This window comes from Mesocricetus auratus, unplaced genomic scaffold (genome assembly GCF_017639785.1).
Source record: "Mesocricetus auratus isolate SY011 unplaced genomic scaffold, BCM_Maur_2.0 Super-Scaffold_100007, whole genome shotgun sequence".
Classification (NCBI taxonomy): Eukaryota; Metazoa; Chordata; class Mammalia; order Rodentia; family Cricetidae; genus Mesocricetus; species Mesocricetus auratus.
In genome coordinates, this window is record NW_024429191.1 from 90,377,944 (window position 1) to 90,400,295 (window position 22,352).

Below are 22,352 nucleotides of genomic sequence, written 5' to 3' on the forward strand. Positions count from 1 at the left end.
ATGTGGAGAAGCCCCAAGACCAGACAGACACACACTGCAGGCCTCCTACCCAGTTGTTGAATTCTTTTGTGTGTATGTGCGTGCATAGCGGTACAGCGGGGGGGGTTCAGGGACACCACCATCTCTCACTGAACCTGCGGTTCGCACTGTTTGCTACACTGGCTGAGCAGGGAGCCCCCAGGACCCACCTGTCTCCAGCCCTCAACTCTGGGATTACAGGTGTGTACTGCCCAACCCTGCTTTTTATGTGGGTGCTTGGGATCCGCATTTGGGCTGCAACGCTTGCACAGCAGGCGCTTTCAACACAGTCATCTCTTCAGCCCCCGAGTACCCCAGTTCTTAATGTCTGCATAAAAGGGTGTGTTTTCATCAGTGAGACATTGCTGTTAACGAACGACATGGCACAGCAGATTTAGATTTTTGTCAACTTCTCCTGATGTCTCTGGGATCCCAATCAGGACAGCACCTAATATGCAACTTCTCTGGCCTGACCTGGACTGTGTGTCCCATGGTCTCTGATTCTTTCAATACTGAGAATCTGGTGGAGGATGATCACGTGGATTTGGTGTCTTTTTCACACCTATAGTTTTGCAGATGTGACTTTTCCTTGGTGGTAGTTTGTTCTGTTAATTCATTTTTGTCTCTATTTTATTTTTGTTTTAGTGTTTTTAGAAGAGATTTTATATTCTTCTTCTTATTACTACTACGTGTGTGAGTGTGTTTAGATGGGTGGATGAGCATCTGAAGAGCTAGAAGAGCCCCTCGGGCTCTGTGGAGCTGGAGTCACAGGCAGTGGTGAGCTGCCTGATATGGGTGCTGAAAAGTGCCCCCCCACCTCTCTTGTTAGTTCTCTCTATGTAAGGAAAGGAGATCGTAGTCAACTATATGACAATAAACACAACCACAGTTCTTAGACAAACTGCTGGAGAAACCACAATGTCCCCTGTGTTGACCCAGGACAGCAGAGGTGGGGTGTGGTAGCACTGGGTAGGGACTCTGCACCTGCTCCCTGTCTGTTTGGAGTCTCCTGAACTCACCCAGTGCTTCGTTTAGACCCTAAATAAAGACCCCAAATTTTATGGGCACTTCCATAAGTTGCAGGTGGTAATCCAAGGCAGGCCCCTGGCAGGGCACATGGATGCTCCTGCAGCCTGCTTTTCTAGACTCCACATACAGCACAGGCTCAGAAGTCCCTGCATGAGGGGACAATTGGAAGCCACCCCCCTCAAGCTCACTGTATGAACAAGCCCCACACAGGCCTCTGCAGCCTCAAAGATCATAGGTGCTGCCTGCCCTATCTGCAGCTCATCAAGCTCTCCTCCCCCAACCTGTGGCTGCCAGAGGGCAGATTCTCACCCGCCACTCACTCCCTTTCTTCTCATGAGAATCCATCTAAAGCAGCGATTCTCAACCTGTGGGCCATGACCCCTGTGGGGTCGAATGACCCTTTCACCGGGGCCTGAATATCAGATAGCCTGCATATCAGATATCAAGATTACCATTTATAACACTAGCAGAGTTACAGTTAGGAAGTAGCAAGGAAAATCACTTCATGCTTGGGGGTCACCTCAACACGAGGAGCTGTATTCCAGGTTAGGAAGGTTGAGAGTCACTGCTCTAAAGCATGAGCTAAAGCAGCAAGGGTCAACGAGCCTCGTCTGGGAGTTCATTCTGTGTTTATGATGCAAGAGCAAGGATACGGGCATCAGGAAGGAAGTCAACTGGTAAAACCTATGTGGAGTTTCCATGGTGGGCGCTGGGCTGAAGGTTGGAGGAGGCATCTTTCCCCTCCTTCACTGGCTTCAAGTTTGATACTCCTTCAAAGTCTGTATATGTAGTGGCAGCCATGGTGGCAGCAGATCTCCAACAACTCTGTCCCCAGGCTGTGACCAGGGCTGAGTGGCCTGTGGGGACCTAAGAAACACCTAGTGATGTCTGTATAACAGAGCGGCTCATAGGGCTGAAACCACTGAGGCCTGGCGCCCTACCCCCAGCTCTAGAGACCTATGGAGGGGTGATGTAAATCAGGGAGGACTGTGCTGCAAATGTTTTTGTTTTATCTCCTTGAGGAATATTCACAGAGACCAGCAGAAAGGGCCGGTGACAGCAGAGAGGGATATCGGAATTGATATCAAGATGTCATTGTAGGGAAAAGGGACCAGTCAAAGAAACACACCCTGAGCAGAGCCAAAGAAACACACTTTGGCCCTGCAACCAGAACCAAAGAAATGTACCCTGACCCTAAAACCAGTGCCAAAGGAACACACTTTGTCCCTGGAATCAGAGTCAGTGAAAGAAATGTACCCTGGCCCTAAAATTGGAGCCAAAAGGCTAAAAAGGACCAGAGAAAGAAGCACACTTTGGCCCTGAAACCAGAGCCAAATCTGACCCTAATCCTGTGTAAAAAAGTAACCAATCCCGGAGCAGAGCTCTAGCCAATCTGAGCTCAGCACTGAAATCGGACCAATCCCTACCCTGGAAAAACTTCCCCAACCCCAGGAACCCCTATATAAACCCTGTGTATGTTCAGCTTGGCTGGTCCAGCTGTCTTCCAATAAACACCTTTGGATGAGCTTCGGGTGAAGATCTTCTTTTGCGGCTACGACAGAGCAAAGGCGACCCTGGGCAGAGCAGAGCAGAGCGAGCAGAGGCGACCCTGGGCAGAGCAGAGCAGAGCAGAGCAGAGCGAGCAGCGCTGTAACACTTGCCCGGGAAACCTTCCTTGGCAGAGCGGAGTTGTTACACTCTGCTCCCGCCCGGCTCCCTGCTCTCCGCTCGGCTCTCCAGGAGCAGAGCTGAACTGTAGCAACTTCGCCCGAGAAACCTCCTGCAGAGAAAAACTGCTACACTAGGCGAACATCCCCAGCTGGAAGACCCTGTCCTGCCGGAGTGGAGCTGACACACCGGAGAAGCCTTTCTCTGAGGCAAGGCTGTAAGCTGCCAAGCTTACTGCAACCTGTGGTGATCCTTGGCTCCCGAGCTCCAGGATACCTTTCTACCTGAGCTGTGTAACACTCAGTATCCTTGGCTCCCGAGCTCCAGGATACCTTTCCACCTGAGCTGTGTAACACTGGGTATTCTGTGACTCCCGAGTGCCAGAATACCTGACCCACTCCTGTTCCATCCTGTCCTGACCCATCCCGACGAAACGCTTACATTTGGTGCCGAAACCCGGGATAGGCTCTCCTGGTGCCTGTGCTCCCTTTCATGGTCTGAGCCGCACTGGGATCCTATCCCTCATCTTCAGTCTACCCGTGACTTGGATAGGCTCTCCTGGTGCCTGTGCTCCCCTTCGTGGTCTGAGCCGCACTGGGACCCTATCTCTCATCTCCAGTTGGCCTGCAGCAGACTCGCCTTCCAGCTCACCAATCGCTTGACACTACATCCACCATCAACGATTGGGTAAGTCTCCCTTCATTTGGTGTTTCAGCTCCCTAAGTCAGGGATACTTGTAGAGACGGAGGTACCCCAGCCAAGGCCCTTAAGGCTACAGCTGACCCTCCTTACCTTACCCCATCCTACCACCCTTGAAATTGCAATCCTGCAGTTTCCTTAGGCCCCACCGGGTCATTGCGTCCCTTCCTGACCTCCTCCCTTGGAGCTGGCTGTCGTTGCACAGCTCCTCTAGGCCCTTGCGGCTTCTACGATTCCAATCCTGACCCTTTCCTTTGGATGAGACCCTTTTAGAGCTCGGTTTCCGTCTCACGCCTTCTGGCCTCTAGAAAAGCCCTGGTACCAGGCGCCGAGTCTCTTCTGGCTTAGCCGGGCTAAGCCTGACCCCCGTTGAGTTGGGTGACGACCCTCTGAACGGCTTGGTCCTCTTTCGGTGGTCCTCCCTGAGTCCTGGGGACGCCCTTGACTACAGGCTGCAGTGACCTTTTCCTTCTCATCCATGGGAACCGTGTCATCCGTACCCTCCCATTCCCCCTTGGGATGCCTCCTAGAAAACCTCAAGTCTCTACACCTGACACCTGAACTAAAGGGTTCTAAACTTATTCGCTTTTGCAATAAAATTTGGCCTAAATACCATTTAGATAATCAGTCCAAATGGCCACGTAATGGCACCCTCGATCCCAATATTATTCGGGACCTTTACAACTACTGTGAGCGATTGGAGAAATGGAAGGAGATTTTCTATGTCCAGGCTTTCTCTCTGCTACGCTCTAAGCCTTCTCTCTGTGCCTCATGCTCTCCCACTCAACTCCTTTTGGCTAGGAAGTCTAAACAAGATGATCCCTCTACTACTTTTGATCCAGCCAATGAGCCTTCTCCCTGTCGAACAAAACCCTCAGCTCCCCCTCTTGTGCTGGCCCCTCCGATTTCCCTTCCTCCCTCTTCAGTGACAAGTCACCCTAGTCAGCATTCACTGGCACCCTCCTTCAGCTCACCACCAACAGTCCCTAGTCCTCCCACTACTCAGTCCCGCTCCACTAAGGGACCACCCCCTTTACCTCCCCAACCTAAACCAGCTCCAGTTCACCCCTTGCGAGAGGTTGCTGGGGTGGATGGCTTAGTCAAAGTTCATGTCCCCTTCTCATTGACTAAACTCTCCCAAATAGACAAAAGATTGGGATCCTATAGTGCCAACCCTTCCACCTTTATTAAAGAATTCCAGTATATTACCCAGTCCTATAACCTTACCTTCCATGATGTTTACATGATTCTTACCAACAATCTCCTCCCTGAGGAACGCAGGCGAGTTTGGGAACAGGCTAAAATCTATACAGATGACATCCATCAAACTGATGATACCTACCCAGTTGGATCTATGGCAGTTCCTGACCAGGAGCCTGACTGGGATTACAATACCCCAGGGGGCATTCTAGCTAGGAAGCGGTTTTTAACTTGTCTCCTGGCTGGTCTCCGTAAGGCTGCTCTTAAAGCAGTAAATTATGAAAGGATCCAAAGGGTCATCCAGGACAAGGATAAAAACCCATCCCAATTCCTAGACCGTCTTACAAAGGCCCTCTTACAATACACCAATGTGGATCCTGAGACTCAAGATGGAAACCAACTCCTTATGACCTACTTTTTTTCCCAAAGTTACCCTGATATTAGGGCCAAACTCAGACGTCTAGAAAAGGGCCCCTTAACTCCACAGTCAAAAGCCCTAAATGTGGCATTCAAGGTGTACCATGGAAGGGATAAAAAGGCCCAAAAACAAAAATACCTGATGATGGCTAAAAGCTCTTGGCCAGCCAAAACAAAAGCCCAGGCTCCCAAAGGACAAAGGCTCCTACGTCCTTGTTTCAAATGCGGTCAGGAAGGCCACTGGGCCCGGGCCTGTCCAAACCCTCGTAAACCACCAGGACCATGTCCAAGGTGCCATCAAGAGGGACACTGGAGCATTGATTGCCCCCATGTTCCTGACAGCATGGGGACATCAATCCCAGATCGCCCTTCAACTGACCTCCTTGGCCTGGCCATTGATGACTGACGATGGGGCCCGAGCTCCCTTGGTCTGACCACCGCCATCTCTGACAGGGAGCCTCGGGTAGTTATCATAGTATCAGGGAGGCCTATCTCCTTCCTCCTGGACACTGGAGCCACTTTTTCAGTCTTGACAAATTTTTGGGGACCAACCACTCTTTCTTGTTCCTCTATTGTCGGAGTAGGAGGACAGCCCTATCAGGCCCAACAAACCCCACCACTTAACTGTATCTTCAAGGGTATCCCCCTTACTCATTCCTTCCTAGCGATACCAACCTGTCCCATCCCATTGCTGGGAAGGGACCTTTTAGCCAAAGTGGGAGCCTCCATTTCTTTTGCTCCTCCTATCCATTTGGCCTCAGGTTTGCCAGCTGTTCCCCTTCTCCTCCTCCTACAAACCACACAGTCTGACACACTTCTTCCCTTACCATCCTCTCAGGTAGATCCTCAGGTATGGGACACCCAAAATCCCTCTATAGCCAAACATCACACCCCTCTAATCATCCGACTACAAAACCCTGCCAAATATATAACTAAGGCTCAATACCCACTTTCACTCCAAAGTCTCAGGGGACTCAAACCTCTCATCTCTGACCTCCTGAGAAAAAGTCTTTTTGCCCCACTTCTTCCCCCTTCAACACCCCCATACTTGCAGTCAAAAACCTAATGGAACCTACCGCCTGGTTCAGGATCTCCGACTTATTAACTCAGCAGTAGTGCCCCTTCATCCTATAGTTCCCAATCCTTATACTCTACTCTCCACCATCCCTTCAAAAACTTCTCATTTCTCTGTCCTTGATCTCAAGGATGCCTTCTTTTCTATTCCTCTGGACCCCCAGTCACAAAATATCTTTGCCTTTACTTGGACTGACCCAGACACTCACATTTCTACACAACTTACTTGGACAGTCCTACCTCAAGGGTTCCGGGACAGCCCCCATTTATTTGGTCAGGCCCTAGCCTCTGATTTATTCTCTTTGTCTCTCCCAAAATCCAAGTTGATACAGTACGTAGATGACCTTCTCCTTTGTAGTCCATCCCTAGAAATAAGCCAGGCCGACACATCTACTTTGTTAAATTTTCTATGTAGCCGAGGATATAGGGTATCACCCTCTAAGGTCCAGCTGTCCATTCCTCAGGTAACTTACCTAGGACTAACTATTACTCCAACTCATAAGGCTATTACCCTAGATAGAAAAAAACCTAATACAATCACTTACAGTCCCCACCACAAAGGATGAAATCTTATCCTTCCTAGGAATGGCCAGCTTCTTACGTTCTTGGATTCCTTCCTTCTCCCTTCTTGCTCGCCCTCTGTATCAGGCAGCCCTTGGCCCATCACATGAGCCTCTCCTTGCACCTGTTACCAAGCCATTTCGTCAGCTTCAACAGGCCCTCCTACAGGCTCCAGCCTTACACCTTCCAGACTTAACGCGTCCCTTCTCTCTCTATGTTACTGAGAAAGAGGGATATGTCCTCGGGGTCCTGGGTCACCAACTGGGACCTTCCTTTGCACCAGTCGCATACTTATCAAAAAATTAGATCACACTATCCAAGGTTGGGCACCTTGTCTGCGGGCTCTGGCTGCAGCTGAACTCCTCATACGAGAATCAAAGAAGTTAACCTTTGGGTCTCCTACTACTGTCCTCTCTCCTCACCACCTGTCCCATCTTCTAACATATAAGGGTCTCCAAACATTACCCCCTCCAGAGTTCTCTCCCTTCAGGTAGCATTAGTAGAGGATACAACACTTACCTTTCAGCCATGCCCACCTCTTAATATTTCAAATCTTCTCCCCCAACCAGTCTCAAAATACTCCCCATCTCACTCTTACATTGAGACCCTAGAAGAGTTACTACCTCATCCTACACATATACATGAGGGAGCTCTACCCCAAGCCACCTATACATGGTATACGGATGGCAGCTCCTTCCTAAACCTGTCATACCATCTCTTATTTCAAACCTTAATCTCTACATACCAGCTATTAAATAATGTCTTGCCTAACCGCTTTGAAGAATGCTGGTTGTGTGTCCCTCCTGGGTCAAACTCACAACCACCCTTTGTGGCCTCACCCATTGTCTTAACAGATTTTCCCACTTTGCCACTTCTAAACTGCTCTGAGCCAAACATTACTACCACCCCTTATCTCTCCCACATCTCTCTCTTCGGTATCTCAGACTGCTTTAGCTCAGCAGGAACACACCTTGTGGGCATTCTAGATTCTAAAGACTGCAACAATACCATAACGCTTAATACTACCACACAGCCCCTATGTCCAAACATTCACAATGCGTCGATTCTCTGTGGCACACAGGTATACCACTGCCTGCCTGCCAGTTGGTCTGGGACATGTACCCTGGTGTTCCTCTTCCCTAAATTAGGAGTGATACCTGGTGAAGAGCCCCTACCAATTCCCATCACTAAGTTTATAGCAGGACGACATGACAAGCGAGCAATTCAGATCATACCCCTCCTGGCAGCTCTGGGCATAACTGCAGGTGTGGCCACAGAAACAGCAGGATTAACTATTTCCCTAACGATGTACCATAGGCTTTCCTCACAATTCATCCAGGATTTCCAACAGGTAGCTCAAACCATCCTCACCCTTCAGGGTCAGATAGACTCCCTATCTGCTGTAGTACTACAAAATCGGAGAGGACTAGATTTACTAACAGCAGAAAGAGGTGGACTTTGCCTCTTTCTCGGGGAAGAATGTTGCTTTTATGTTAACCAGTCAGGAATAGTAAAGGATAAAATTCAACAACTTCAAACAGACCTTCAAAAATATAAAGAACAACTTGATAGCTCTGGCCAGTGGATCACTAATAATCCAATATAGAACTGGATGCTACCTTTTCTAACTCCTCTTCTCTCTGTTTTCTTAATTCTACTAGTGGCACCCTGTCTTATAAATTTTTTGTCTAGATTCCTTCAACCACAAGTTCAAAAAATTTCTAACCAAACTTTCAACCAGTTGTTATTACAGGGTTATCAGCCCCTAGCTAAGGAACCAGAAAGCTACAACACCTGGACACATCTGGACAAAGATGAAGATTGCCCCATGAACCTCGACGCCCCCATTCAGCAGGAAGTAGTCTAATGATAACACCGCCCCTTTTCCAAACCCCAGTTTTATTAAACAAAAAAGGGGGGAATGTAGGGAAAAGGGACCAGTCAAAGAAACACACCCTGAGCAGAGCCAAAGAAACACACTTTGGCCCTGCAACCAGAACCAAAGAAATGTACCCTGACCCTAAAACCAGTGCCAAAGGAACACACTTTGTCCCTGGAATCAGAGTCAGTGAAAGAAATGTACCCTGGCCCTAAAATTGGAGCCAAAAGGCTAAAAAGGACCAGAGAAAGAAGCACACTTTGGCCCTGAAACCAGAGCCAAATCTGACCCTAATCCTGTGTAAAAAAGTAACCAATCCCGGAGCAGAGCTCTAGCCAATCTGAGCTCAGCACTGAAATCGGACCAATCCCTACCCTGGAAAAACTTCCCCAACCCCAGGAACCCCTATATAAACCCTGTGTATGTTCAGCTTGGCTGGTCCAGCTGTCTTCCAATAAACACCTTTGGATGAGCTTCGGGTGAAGATCTTCTTTTGCGGCTACGACAGAGCAAAGGCGACCCTGGGCAGAGCAGAGCAGAGCGAGCAGAGGCGACCCTGGGCAGAGCAGAGCAGAGCAGAGCAGAGCGAGCAGCGCTGTAACACTTGCCCGGGAAACCTTCCTTGGCAGAGCGGAGTTGTTACACTCTGCTCCCGCCCGGCTCCCTGCTCTCCGCTCGGCTCTCCAGGAGCAGAGCTGAACTGTAGCAACTTCGCCCGAGAAACCTCCTGCAGAGAAAAACTGCTACACTAGGCGAACATCCCCAGCTGGAAGACCCTGTCCTGCCGGAGTGGAGCTGACACACCGGAGAAGCCTTTCTCTGAGGCAAGGCTGTAAGCTGCCAAGCTTACTGCAACCTGTGGTGATCCTTGGCTCCCGAGCTCCAGGATACCTTTCTACCTGAGCTGTGTAACACTCAGTATCCTTGGCTCCCGAGCTCCAGGATACCTTTCCACCTGAGCTGTGTAACACTGGGTATTCTGTGACTCCCGAGTGCCAGAATACCTGACCCACTCCTGTTCCATCCTGTCCTGACCCATCCCGACGAAACGCTTACAGTCATGGGGCCATGGTGCCACCAGACAGAGCCTGGGACATGGCTGTCACTGGTCTCCTGGGGCACATGTGGTCTCCCGTTTCTGGGAGAGTTTGGTCTCTGAATGCTCGTAAGGTCAGCTCCTTGGGGCTCTCAGACCCCGAGGTTCTCATGGTCTGATGAAGCCAAGTTCAAAGCGACTGAGGACAGAGAGCCAAGCCTGCCCTCTCCCAGGACATGGGAGCAGAGTAGTCTGTGGATGTCATGACTCATCATCAGCCCTTGGTTGTTTATTTTTGTTTTGCTTTGGGTGATATTTCTTACATTCTAAAGGTCCTTCCTTCCTTCCCCCATCTACTTTCTGATTTGATTTTTACAAAAAGGGTATCATTTTCACCATGAGGCTAAAGTGAAAATTACTTAGGAGTCCAAGAGGCAGGAAGAATGAGCTAAAAGTAGGACATGCTTCAACCTAGAGCATGTCAAGTGCCCCTGCATGTTTGGGGCTTCATGGAGCAAGCACACTTCTTTCTTCTTCCTTCCTTCCTTCCTTCCTTCCTTCCTTCCTTCCTTCCTTCCTTTCTTCTTTTTTGTTTGTTTGTTTTTGTTTTTTGAGGCAGAGTTTCTCTGTAATGCTAGCCTTCAGCCTGCAGAACTGAGTGGTCATGGCTTTGTGAGGTTTGTGAAACCTTGTATAAAGGTATAAATGACAAGGCCATAATCACACCGAGGCCCTGTCAGACTCGATGGAATTAAGTGAGAGAAAGAGCTCACCAGGTCAGGTGGTGGAGAGAAAGGGGAGAGCTTAGACAGTGGGGAGGACAGTGGGCGTGGCTTAGCAGGCAAAATGCAAGCTGATGGACTCGACCCTGGAGGAGGGACAGGGCCCACAGGACAGAGACGGTGAGAGCAAAGCTCAATTCTGAGACACTCAGCACGGAGACTCTAAGAAACACCTGTCCAGAGATGTTTCTGGAAGGCAGCCAGGTCCATAGGAAGAAGCTCAGGCTTAGGCTGGAGCTAGAAGTAGGCAGTGCTAGCAGGTAGACGGAAAACAGGTCAGGGAAGTGGAGGAGGCTGCATAGGGTAAGAAGAGGAGGCTGCCTGGGGAAGTGTGCATAGGATAAGAAGAGAGGACGCTTCGGGGACAGACTGCTGGACACTGACATGTAAGAATGGGTCATGGGTGGAGAAACAGGCCACAGAGCCCTCTGGGAAGGCAGTCTAAAACTGGGGAACCAGGAAAGCCCAGTGACAAGAGAAAAGAAGGCTTCCGAAAGGAAGGAGCCACTTAGAGCACTGATCGCTGCCTCTGCTAACCAACCCTTCTCCTTCGTCTTTATACACCTCTTGCTTGGAGTGCAGCATGCTGTTATGTCTTGGTTTCATTTACAGAGCGGCTATCTGTTAGCCAGCTCATGCGAGGAAGACTGTGCAAGCCCACTTGTCTGACTGAGTAGTTCACTCACACATGGGCTTCCTCTAATGTCATCACTCTTGCCATGATGGGGCCGAGAACACTCAGCAAGCTTGTGCCAGCATCTGACCCAGGTACCGAGTAAATGCAGAGGACCAAGGGCTGTGAGGGCCATGCTCCAGGCCCCATGTGCTGGCTTACCTGGCACTCTCGAAGGTGGCAGATGCAGTTTTCTCTATGGCTCCAAATCCTACACCGACAGCGAGACCCTCTGAAATAGAGACAAGTCCCTAGGTTAGGAGTTACTTCTACTGCCATCTTTGTAACGGGTAGGACTGCTTTAGGCTGCAAGTAACAGTCAATGTTAACAGTGACATTTTTAAATCTAGGTTCATCAACTCCAGTCTGCCTCCTGTTTGATGTGTGGGAGAGAGAAAATGTGTGTGTGTGTGTGTGTGTGTGTGTGTGTGTGAGAGAGAGAGAGAGAGAGAGAGAGAGAGAGAGAGAGAGAGAGAGGGAGGGAGGGAGGGAGGGAAGGAGAGAGGGGGGAGAGAGAGAGAGAGAGAGAGAGAGAGAGAGAGAGAGAGAGAGAGAGAGAGAGAGAGCAAATACAGATTGCCAACATGATAGAATTTAGAATTACCATGGAAACAAATTCCCTGGGCATATCTGTAAGGCATTATTTCTTTTTCTCCCTCCCTTCCTCCTTCTCTCCCTCCTTCCCTTCCCCCTTTCTTTCTTTGAGACAGGGTCTCTCCATGTAGTCCTGGTTGTCCTGGAACTCACTATGTAGACCAGGTTGGTCTCGAACTCACAGAGATCTGCTTGAGTCGCCATGCCCAGCCCAGAGACATTATTTCAATTGGATTAATTGAGGTGGAAAAACACACCCTAAATCTGGGGGGGGGGTGCCTTTACACAGGGCCAGTGCCCAGAATGAAAACGGAGGAAGTGATCCGAGCACAGGCAGTCACCTTCCTCTGCTTCCTGACTATGGATGCCATGTGACCAGCTGCCTCAGGCTCCTGACACCATGTCTCCCCCACCAGGACGGATTGTACCCCCTGAACTGCACCCATACCCACTGACGCCTTCTGCCCCCCACAGGGGGAGTGCCACTCCTATGATCCAAGCAGGAAGAATCCCCATACTTGTCTGGGTTAAGACCAAGGACTTTTTGAGCTACCCTGGAGCATTTTTACAGAGTCCTAGAGGCATACAGAATAAGTAGTCTGGGCTGTTCCAGGTGAGGGGCAGAGTTCACCTAAGACTCAGTATGGTTTGCCAGATGCTACCATGGCGCGAGGGGGGGTGGCGGCAGTGACCTGCTAAGCTGTCAATGACTCCTGGGTGCCTCAGTTTACCTTTAGGTCCACTCTCCTGTGTGGCTCTGTCACAGAACACCTGTGTTGCTATAGGCAATCTGGTTGAGAATTTGGGGTTCCGGTTTCTCACCAAGTATCTTAACCCTACAATACAGAGTTCTAGGACCTTTTAAAGTGGGGGAAAGCCCCAGGTCCCAGCTGGAGTGATGCCTTGGCCATTTCTAGTTTCTGAAGTCACATGTTTGGCGGGGGGGATTGGAGGGTGGAGATTTCTTCCTAAGACCACAAAATGGCTTGGAGACTCCTTAGCCTTGCTTCCCCAGAACACACGCTACACAGGACAGCGAGCCACACAGAAGTCACCAAGGCACTCCTTCCTACAAGCTCTACGGGGAAGGAAGCCAGCTAAGTCAGTCAGGGCCAAGGCCACCAGCTAAGCCAAGGCCAGGCCACCAGATTATTTTAAACTGATTTGTTTGTTTGTTTGTTTTGGTACTGTTGATGGAATCCAGGGTCCTGCTAAGGCCAGGTAAACCCTCTGCCAGTGAGCTATATACCTAGCCCTCAAAACCGAGTTTATTGAAACTTCATTCATGGGGCTGGAGAGCTGGCTCGGTGGTTTAGAGCAGTTGCTGCTCTTGCAGAGGACCCGGGCTTGATTTCCAGTACCCATGTGACGGATCACGGTTCCAGGGTATCATATGCCCTCTTCCGGCCCCTGCAGTCACCAGGAATACAAATGCACATGCAGGCAAAACACTCACGTGTGTAAACTGAAATGAATAGATTTTGTTTTTATAGTTTGTTCACTTCAGTTTGTCTCTGAGGAACCTGCCTGTATGCCGATGCCCACTTGTCCAGGGTGTCCTCCAAGACGACCTGCTAGGGCCTTGTTTCAAAATCCTCATCTTCTAGAGTCCTTCTCCTTAAAAGGTGGGGGCAGAGGGTCCTCAGCATGCCAGGCTGTGGCTGTCATCTCCAGGCTCTGGAGCAGAGGGCAAAGGTGACAGGGCACTGTGACTCAGGCTCTGAGAGCCAGAGCCCTGGGCCCCGCCCCACAGCTGTCTTCTCTTCCTCTTCTTCCCCAGGTGTTCACATCTGGAGTGGAAGCCGCCATCCCAGGCAGGGGTTAGACGGACGTGATAGTGATATCTGCCTGGTGTCTCTGACAAGCCTCCACATGGGGCAGGCAGGGATGAAATTACCCCTGCTCGGGACAAGCTGCAGTGTGGAGGGCTGAGGTCCGGGCTGCAGCGTGGAGGGCTGAGGTCCGGGCTGCAGCGTGGAGGGCTGAGGTCCGGGCTGCAGTGTGGAGGGCTGAGGTCCGGCGCAGCCTCTCCCTGAAGAGTTGCCCATACCACACCCAGGAGAAAACAGAGCCTCCACCTTCATGCCACCCAGGCATTGCCAAACTGCTGTCCTCTGCCGGGAGGTGCAACAGCACTCCTGAGGCCCCCAACCCACTCCCACGGGTGACACTGCATTGTCGGGACAAGGATCTTCCCGGAGACTCTTGCCAGCTGAGGACAGGTGTCAAAAACTGGGAAAGGACTAAGGCTTTTATTGACCCCCAGACTCCATACTTCCCTTTGGGGGAAAATCGCTCTTTATAGCCATAAACAACAGCTGGTTGGTTCCTCTGTTAATGTTTTTTTTTTTTCCTAATCAGTTACTTTAATGTAAATCACAGAGCAGCCTAAAGCAATGGTACATAAGTTAATCATCAAAATAACCCCACCCCCAGAGTGGCTCAGCCAGGACACAGCCCAGCACTTTGACGTATGCATGCTCACTGGTGCTTTGGGAGGGGACAAAGGATGAGCAAAGTGACCCAGCTGTGGAGGGGTGGACTGGTCTTGAACTTATGGCGCCATCTGTCATCATTCCCAGAATGCCATTCGATAACCAGTTTGTTGCCTGGGCTCGTGGCCCCCCCCGCCGCCCCACCCAGTCCCAGGCACCAAACACCAGCTTCTGCAGCTCCATTTCCAGCAGGCTGAATGCTTTGCTCCAGGCCAGCTATGCACCTAAGGCAGACTACCAGCAGGGGGCCATCCACTAGAGAACTTTGTGTGCCGGTTTCCAAAGGAAGCCAGCCACAGCTAAAGACCTCTAAAGCATGGGGCTGACCTGAGCGTGGCGAGCTCAGGTTCCCACTGGATTAAGCAAGGGAAGAAGGAATAGGTGGAGAGAAGGTTTTAGGTACTGTGCTTAAAGGTGGGAGGTGATCTCGGGAGTTAAATGAATGAGAAGCTAAGACCAATTGCACGCGCAGAAAGAACATAAACGAGAGAATCAACAGATGGAAGGGGGGACCGCTGGTGGGAAAGGAAGGGAGTCAAAATGCCGACTCCTACCCCAGGTGTTCCACCAAAAGTGCAAATGAGGGAGGTAATTAAGACGAGATGCTCACGCGCCTGGAATACATCATTAGGGAGCTTCTGCCATTAGCGCCCACCCGTACAAAGAGAGGAGGAGATAAGCTGCCTGGACCAGTGAGGGCGGCTGACTGCAGAGGAGGGTGCTCGGAAGGCAAGCCAAGCACCAAGGCTAAAGCTGCCGTAGCCACCACAGCCTTGCCCTGAGACCCGGATAGAGCAGTCTGTCCCTTGCCACTGCCCTTTCCTTACTGAGGCTCAGGGGGTCAGAAAGATTTGTCATAAGAGCCTCAGGTGGTGGATGACTATACAAAAACATCAGGGAAGTCGTATTAGTGAATTCACAGTAACTGAGACACCATGCACAAGAGTTACAGAACCCCAGCATGGGGAGGGGAGGTGGGCAGGAAGTCCCACCCTAGCTAAAGCGGAATTGACAGCTGATAGGGGATGGGGAAGGGAGAGTCAGTTTTCTTCAAGGCTGTGGCCCCTACTAGGTAGACCGCCCTCCAGTGAAGACCACAAACTGGACTCAATGGGTTTTTCTAAGGGGAGGGAGACACAAAGCTGGGTGGGTAGGGAAGGCGGGATGGATCTGGGGGGAGTAGGGAGAGGGGTGAATATGATCAAAATGTATTGTACAAAATTCTCTAAGAGAGAGAGAGAGGGGAGAGAGAGAGGGGAGAGAGAGAGAGAGGGGGAGAGAGAAAGAGAGAGAGAGAGAGAGAGAGAGAGAGAGAGAGAGAGAGAGAGAGAGAGAGAGAGAGAGAGAGAGAGAGAGAGAGAGAGAGCAATGAGGGCCTTTGGCTGAGACAGGCCCGATCTTGGATCCTACCCCATTACATAAAGTTCTTACAGAATTGAAAAGAGAGTCATTTTTTTTGCTTACAGGGTGAACTTGCTAACAGCAACTGACCTGGGAAAAGTTAGAATTGGCTAAAATTCTCTAGGGCTCATGGCCAGTGCTTGAACATTCTAGAAATCCCATCTCTTTTCATGCCAGCGATCAGCACCTCCAACAAAAATTCAAAGCATTCCAGAACACCCCAGAAGTCTAAGTAGCCCAAGTCCAGGAAAAAGGAGAAGTGTCTTTTCTCCTTGCTGTTGGCTCTACCGACTCTTGGCTTCAAGGGCATGGGACAGAATTTGCAATACTTTCTTCCCAGTCTTGCAAACATCAACATCTATGTGACTTCAACTTTGACGGATGTCTTAGTTGCAGCAGGCTGCTATAACAAAATACTACAGACTGAGTGGCCCATAAACAAAAGAAGTTCCCACTTCATTCTCCTGAAGTGTGGAAGAACCAAGATCATGACACCAACAGATTTCCTGTCAGAGGAGGGACACTTACTGGTTTATAAATGGAGACACCTTTTCAACGTGTCCTCAAGCCAAGGGGTTTTCTTGAGGTATCAATTCATTCCTGAAGCCTTCATTCTGAAGACTTAATCCTGGTTCTCCAGCCCCTGCCTCCTAAACCATCACACAGGTTACGATTTTACCATATGGATTTTGGAGGGCCACAAACACTAGGGCCACAGCAGCTGTCCTTCACAGAGGCTGGGGATGGGTGGACTGGGGAGGGACACTATGAGGTGAATGGAGATGCACGTCCTCTTGGCTTAGCTGCCTTCCCTTCTAGGGCAGAAACGGCTTCTGTGCAGTCAGCCTTCTGTTCTTGCCTGGTTGTGTTCCTAGTGGTGGGGGCTTGGGTACCCAGAAGTCTCGGCACAGTGAGGCTTCTGAAATAGGACGTGGTCATCCCAGTTGGGTGGGAACAGGAATGAGGACTATAGAGCTGTTGCGTTCCCCCAATGGACTCCACAGAGCTCACACTGCTCATAAACACAGTCCCCCTGGGTAGTTTCCCACAGGAACTACTCCAGGGCCCTCAGTCACTGAGGGCTCAGTGTCTCCTCTGTGTGCTGCTGTGATGACACAGCCCAGCTCCTGCCCCTGCAAATCCTCACTGTGTGCCTGTTCATTCTCCAGCTGGGCCTCCGGTCTAAGTGTGCATGATGTTAGTTCTAGAAGTTGTGGCCAGAAAATGTCAACATAAAGGCCACACAGGAAATCAGAGGAGCCTCTGTGGCTTCTCCTCAATTTGAAAACCATTAAAATTTAGGCAATGGTTAACATTTCCTGGGGAGGCTTCATAAATATTAAACATGGCCACCACTGGCAAACAATACCATTGCTAGCAATGACAACAGGCCCCAGGGGTGGAGGAGTGACTTAGAATGGACAGGCTGAGTCATTCCCAAGGCCATTGAGGATCTAGTTAGGGAGAAATTAGTTAAACTATGGCCAGAAAATATGGGACAAGAAAAAAAGAATTTTCTTGAAGAGTGACAGCCTCTGTTGTCCTCTGGCCTGATCCACTCACATGTGTACCAAGGCGTGCGCACGAGCACATGTGTGTGTGCACACACACACACCTCACAGCGTAAGGCCAGAGCCTTGCCATCACAAGTATAGCCCCTCTTGGTGGGGGCATGAGGAATCACTACATGGCTGTTAAATGACTGTTGAATGTGTTGGAACAGGGGGCCTTAGTTATGGTTTTGTAATTTCTATGGTCTTGACCTGAAGAAAATGAGAAGGAAGGATTTGTTTTTAACATCCTTGGAGGACTCTTGAATGAAATTAGGCCCTGGCAGTTCCTTCAGGATGATGAATAACCCCAGATACAGGTTCATTTATCATGCCCTGGATTTGACTTGCACCACAGCGTGAAGAGAAGAAGAAGAAGAAAAAACAAAACAAAACCAAAACCAGGCTGTAAAATAGTCTGAAGCCTCAATCACTGTTCCACATCGCTACCTCAAGGTCAAGCAGCAACCCAAACATGTTCTGGGGTGAGGACACGGTTTTTTCTTAGAAGTATCAGTATTTCACCAGGAGACTAACAGTGGGGAAGAAAGGTAACCTGCCATCTACAGCTCCGCTCAGCAGTGTGTTGGCACCTGGTGTCAGGTAGCAGCCAGCCTTCTCTTTGAGGTGGCCCCACGTGGCCATGGTCATGTTGGTCATGCCCAGTTGAAGTCTGAGAAACTTACAGAGTGGCATCAACCCAAGGTTTAAAGGGAACTGATGGGCACAGAGAGGTGAGGAGAGTTTCTGGTACCTTGACTTGGAATAATGGGAAGCTGTCCAGAGAGCTCTTAACACCCAGAGGAACTGGGAGGGAGGGGCCAGAACTCAGAGAGTACCCTGGTCCCATGAACACTAATCCTCCCAGCAGCTGTAGGGATGCGGGCACTCTGGTGAGCCCTGGAGGCACAGGGAGCTGGAGGATGCTGTCTTGTTTTCTCTGCTGTGCCCAGCTCTAGTCTGAGGTTTTTCTTTTTTCTTTTCTTTTTTTTCTGTTTAGATCCTCATTAGTATTCTTACTGTGTCTGCCGCTACCGTCTCCGTATATCTGAACCCCATTTCTCAGTGGCACTTCTGAGACTCAAGGCACATAAAAATGCTTCATTTTACATTCTCGTTTGAAACTAACAAACAGTCATACAATAGTTACACAACCTACTATTTTTTAAGGAGAAGATAGTTTGTATTTTGGGGGAAGAAATGAATCTGATTGTATATGAAAGGGAAAGATGAAATTCATTATATCATCCTGCCTTTTAAAACAATACTTTATCAATCCTTTGAGAATTTCATACAATGTATGTATTTTGATTATATTCATCCTCGCTCCCAACACCTCCCAGATCTGCCTCTACTTTCTGCTGAAGCTAAAATATACTTGAGTCATAGGACATGGAGAAACCCAGCTGGTATTGGCCTGGAAGCTTTCATCGTGCTGGAAGGTGTATGCTGCGGGAAGGGACAGGTTATCATCAGCCAGACTCAGTGCGACCCCTGTGAGTCACAACAACGAATGGCCTGACAAGATGCGTCTGCTGGCGCAACGGTGGGGTGAACGTTAAGGGAGTAAACAGCCGCTTGAAGACTGGAACGAAGACCTGCACCAGGAGACGGAACCATGCCTGGCACCATTAACAGGACCTCCATTTGATCTCCTAAGAATTCCCAGCCAGACAACCCTGCCTTCACACTGTGTGGGAGACACAGCTCCCCACATATGTAAAAGGCGGTTCTGTCCTGATTCACCGCTGCCCACTCCTACATTGCACACACCAGCTAGGGCATCTCACAAAGGCCTGAAATAAACTGTGGGTGCCAGCAATAATAAAATAATCTTGGAGAAATTACGGTAAATACTAGAGATTCTGGAAAAAAAAGAAAATGGCTGGATTTTAAGGATAAAGATCTTATACAGGCTAAAGAGACCTTGTGTTAGGGAGATGGCTCAGAAACCCACATAAAAAGTCAGATGAGGTGACATGCATTTGTAATTCCAGTTCTGAGGTGGCAGAGACAAGCGGATGCCTGAGGTCGGAGAGCCCCAGGTCTGAATACACACATGTGCACTTCTACACAGCAAACTGTGTACTTCCTCTTTATACAACAAATCATTTGTGGTCACCATATGAAAAACAGAATATACATATATATATATGTATATATATATATATATATATATAACAAGAATAGAATCTGTCTCACGAATTCCTCAAGCAAACAAAAGGAAATGAAGATGAAGAAAAACCTGCATGGCTTCATTCTCAGAAACACTTCAAGCAAATGACGATATCCTCTGGATTGGATTTTATCAGGGAGGAGAATGTGAAAGGAGAAAAATAAAGTTCCATGTGTCCGGATTGCTTTCAGACTCTTGATTCTCAGGGCACCGCACGAACATGCTTTTAAAAAGTGGTTACATCGGGGTGCGGTGAAATGAATCCATAACTGCCCAACTGACTGCTCTCAGTGGGCGAATAATGATGAGTTTATGCATCCTGGGAGGAGATGGGCAGAGCTAAGCCAACAATGCTGCTGCTGTCCATTCATCCCCAACATCCGCAACTCCAGGGGAGACACAGGCAAAATCAGGACAGAGCACGGAGCGGAGAACGCAGAGGGACCTGACAGAGGTAGCACATTGAAGTCACTGAGGGCGGAGAAGGAGCGACAGCAAGCCCAGATGAGGCGTTCAAGAAAAAGTGTGCAGGTCGATGAGACAGATGACTCCATAGATAAAAGTGCCTGCCACTGAGCCTCATGACAGGCTGGGCTGGGCCCTTAGAGCCCACATGGTGCAAGGGAAGAATCGATCCCTGAGAGCCGATCCCCGACCTCCACATGTGCACCCCTCCCCCACGCCAACGACATTAATTAATTAATTAATGAAAGTTAAACGCAATGTTCTGGATTCAGAACCAATCAAGAGAAGGCAGATGAGTAGCTCTGGGCTTCATATGTGAATTCTGCAGGGCTCTAGGTCGGCTACATGGTAAGCATTTGATGAGAGGGTTCTACCAGACATACATGACACAAAATGTATATGTACATTCATATTCATATTCATATACCTACTGATACCAGTACATGTGTCTATATTTGCATTGCATATTCGTATAGTCTATATATATACAAATACATATGTATACAAATGTGTATATAGCACATATGTATATAAATAGGTATCTACTAATAGGCACTGGGTGACTCTGTCAGAGTTACATGAGGAACACAAGCCTCCGATGTCTTTGGTTAAAGGGTCAGTCTTAGGTTCTGTTTTGAGAAATCTCATAATCTATGGGTTTTGCGTGGCACTTAAGCCTGGGCTTATTAGGAAAGACACTGGGGGAAACCATCTGCATGTGCAGAGAGCCCTTCTGATATGTCCAAGTCCACTGCTCCCTTTTGTTTCTGAAGTGGGCCTGGGGCAGGAAGACAAAGGCAGTTCTGGTCTCTGTGGGGGCCATAGAGCAACCCCAGGGCAGCGAATCACAGCCAGTGTCCAAGCTCAGCCCAGCCACCTACACATCCCAGCAGTGATTTTTCACATGCTGAAGGAGGAGTATGAGTGATTCAGCCCAAGTCTCCCCTACTGTGCCTGCATCACTTAAAGGACGCCTGCGATGTCAGCGGGAGCCGACTCCGTCCACACAGGATGCATCCTCTCCACTTCTGTTGAGAGCAGATACTCTCCATCAAGGAAGCCAGCCATGCAATGCAATGTTATCTCAGACCCAGTTCTGCAGGCAGCTCAAATCAACACCCTCCCTAGGGAGGCCGCATCCCCTACACCACCTACTGGGATACTAACTACATCACTATCCAGTCTGTTTCCAGTCGTCCTACCAGGAAAGTCCCAGCACAGATCCTTCTGGAAAGGCATCTGCCCAGTTCTGAAATGCCCACCTACTGACTGGATCTCCAGCATGGAGCTTCTCCTCCTTGACGGCTGTTCCCCAACAATACAAACTGCAGAGGGATGCCCCACCTAAGCCAATCAAATCAAGGAAAATAAAACTAGATAATCCAATCCATTCCACCACTCCAATTTCCAATCCCTGTTAAACATTTCAAAGTGAGAGCCTAAAGAAAACAGGCAAGGGAAGAAATGATGGGGATCCAGGTATGGCCTTGCTATTGTTTAGCATTTTATATTTTCTTTTTTCATATTTTTTATTTAACTTTTTACACATGTCATTTTCGGTTCCCTCTCCCTCCCCTCTCCCCCCACCCTTCAATTAAATGTGTAGCCCAGGCTGGCCTTGAACTCATGATCCGCTTGCCTCTGCCTCCTTCAGCAAATCCTACTGGCGTGTGCCACCACAACCGGTTCATATTTTCAAATATTAAACTTCCAGGAACCATAGGGTAGAAATACGATCAATCTGCCTTTTAAAGAAGCTAGAGCTCATAAAAGCTACATGACTTTTGGGGGGGCATTCAGTGTTTGGCAGTCATGTCTGTTGAACCCCAATTTTCTACTCTTCTCACTTACCTAAGATCAACAATAGATAAGTTTGGTCCAGGAGTTTCAACCCATGACTCTGCAGTTCTTTTGCAAGTTTCATGCAAAGCTCAGGCCAATATGCACTCAAAGAACAGGAACCAGAGAAAGGAGGGCAAGATGGCAGAACTTCCATCATGAGGAGGTGAAAACACAGGGTTAGCTTCACCTGCTCATTAGGGATTAGCAGGGCTCCATACTCCAGTCCATTATCTGCAGCACAGACTCAGTTGAGTCCAGGATGCTCGGGACTGAGCCAGCAAATCTGAACCTACTGTGAGGACAGAGGGGACCCTGAATGCTGAGTTTCCTCTTGTAGGAGCCAAGTGTCACTTTGATCTGGACTCCCTGACCATGCTGCAGAATAATCACCCCAAAAGAAAGACAGGATTTGGAGGTGGTCCCAAGATCACCTGAGTGACTTATGATGTTCGTATTTAGTCCTGATCACAGTAGCTCAAGACCTTTGAGGCTCAATTGGACTACAGCTCATTTAGGGAGAAATTAATGGCCTCTAGTAGGTGAACACTTGGTCTTCTCAGATAATTTATGACCCCAAACCACAGTACAGACTCTCGTGGAGTGAACCTCCAGTGTGACAGAGATTCTTGCTCAGTAACCCTTCTCTTTCCTCATTGTCCTTCAGCCATCCCAGATGAAATCCCATGTTCTGGTGTGATACTTAATCTTGATACCAATTTGACAGGACTGAGAATCACCATGGAAACAAACTTCTGGGCATGCCTATGCGCCCGCCACCTCACTCCCCACCCCT

At 49.2% G+C, this 22,352-nt stretch overlaps 1 protein-coding gene across 5 annotated transcripts in view; it reads right to left on the bottom strand.

Moving 5' to 3' along the window:
- Nucleotides 1–22,352, bottom strand: part of Slc39a11 (solute carrier family 39 member 11) — a 431,298-nt gene that overhangs the window by 58,270 nt on the left and 350,676 nt on the right. For all 5 annotated transcript variants that reach the window (XM_040750017.1, XM_005069965.4, XM_040750015.1 and 2 more), the window contains exon 7: nt 11,199–11,268. In XM_040750017.1, the coding sequence (XP_040605951.1) occupies nt 11,199–11,268 (70 nt within the window). The remainder of the gene's footprint in view (nt 1–11,198; nt 11,269–22,352) is intronic.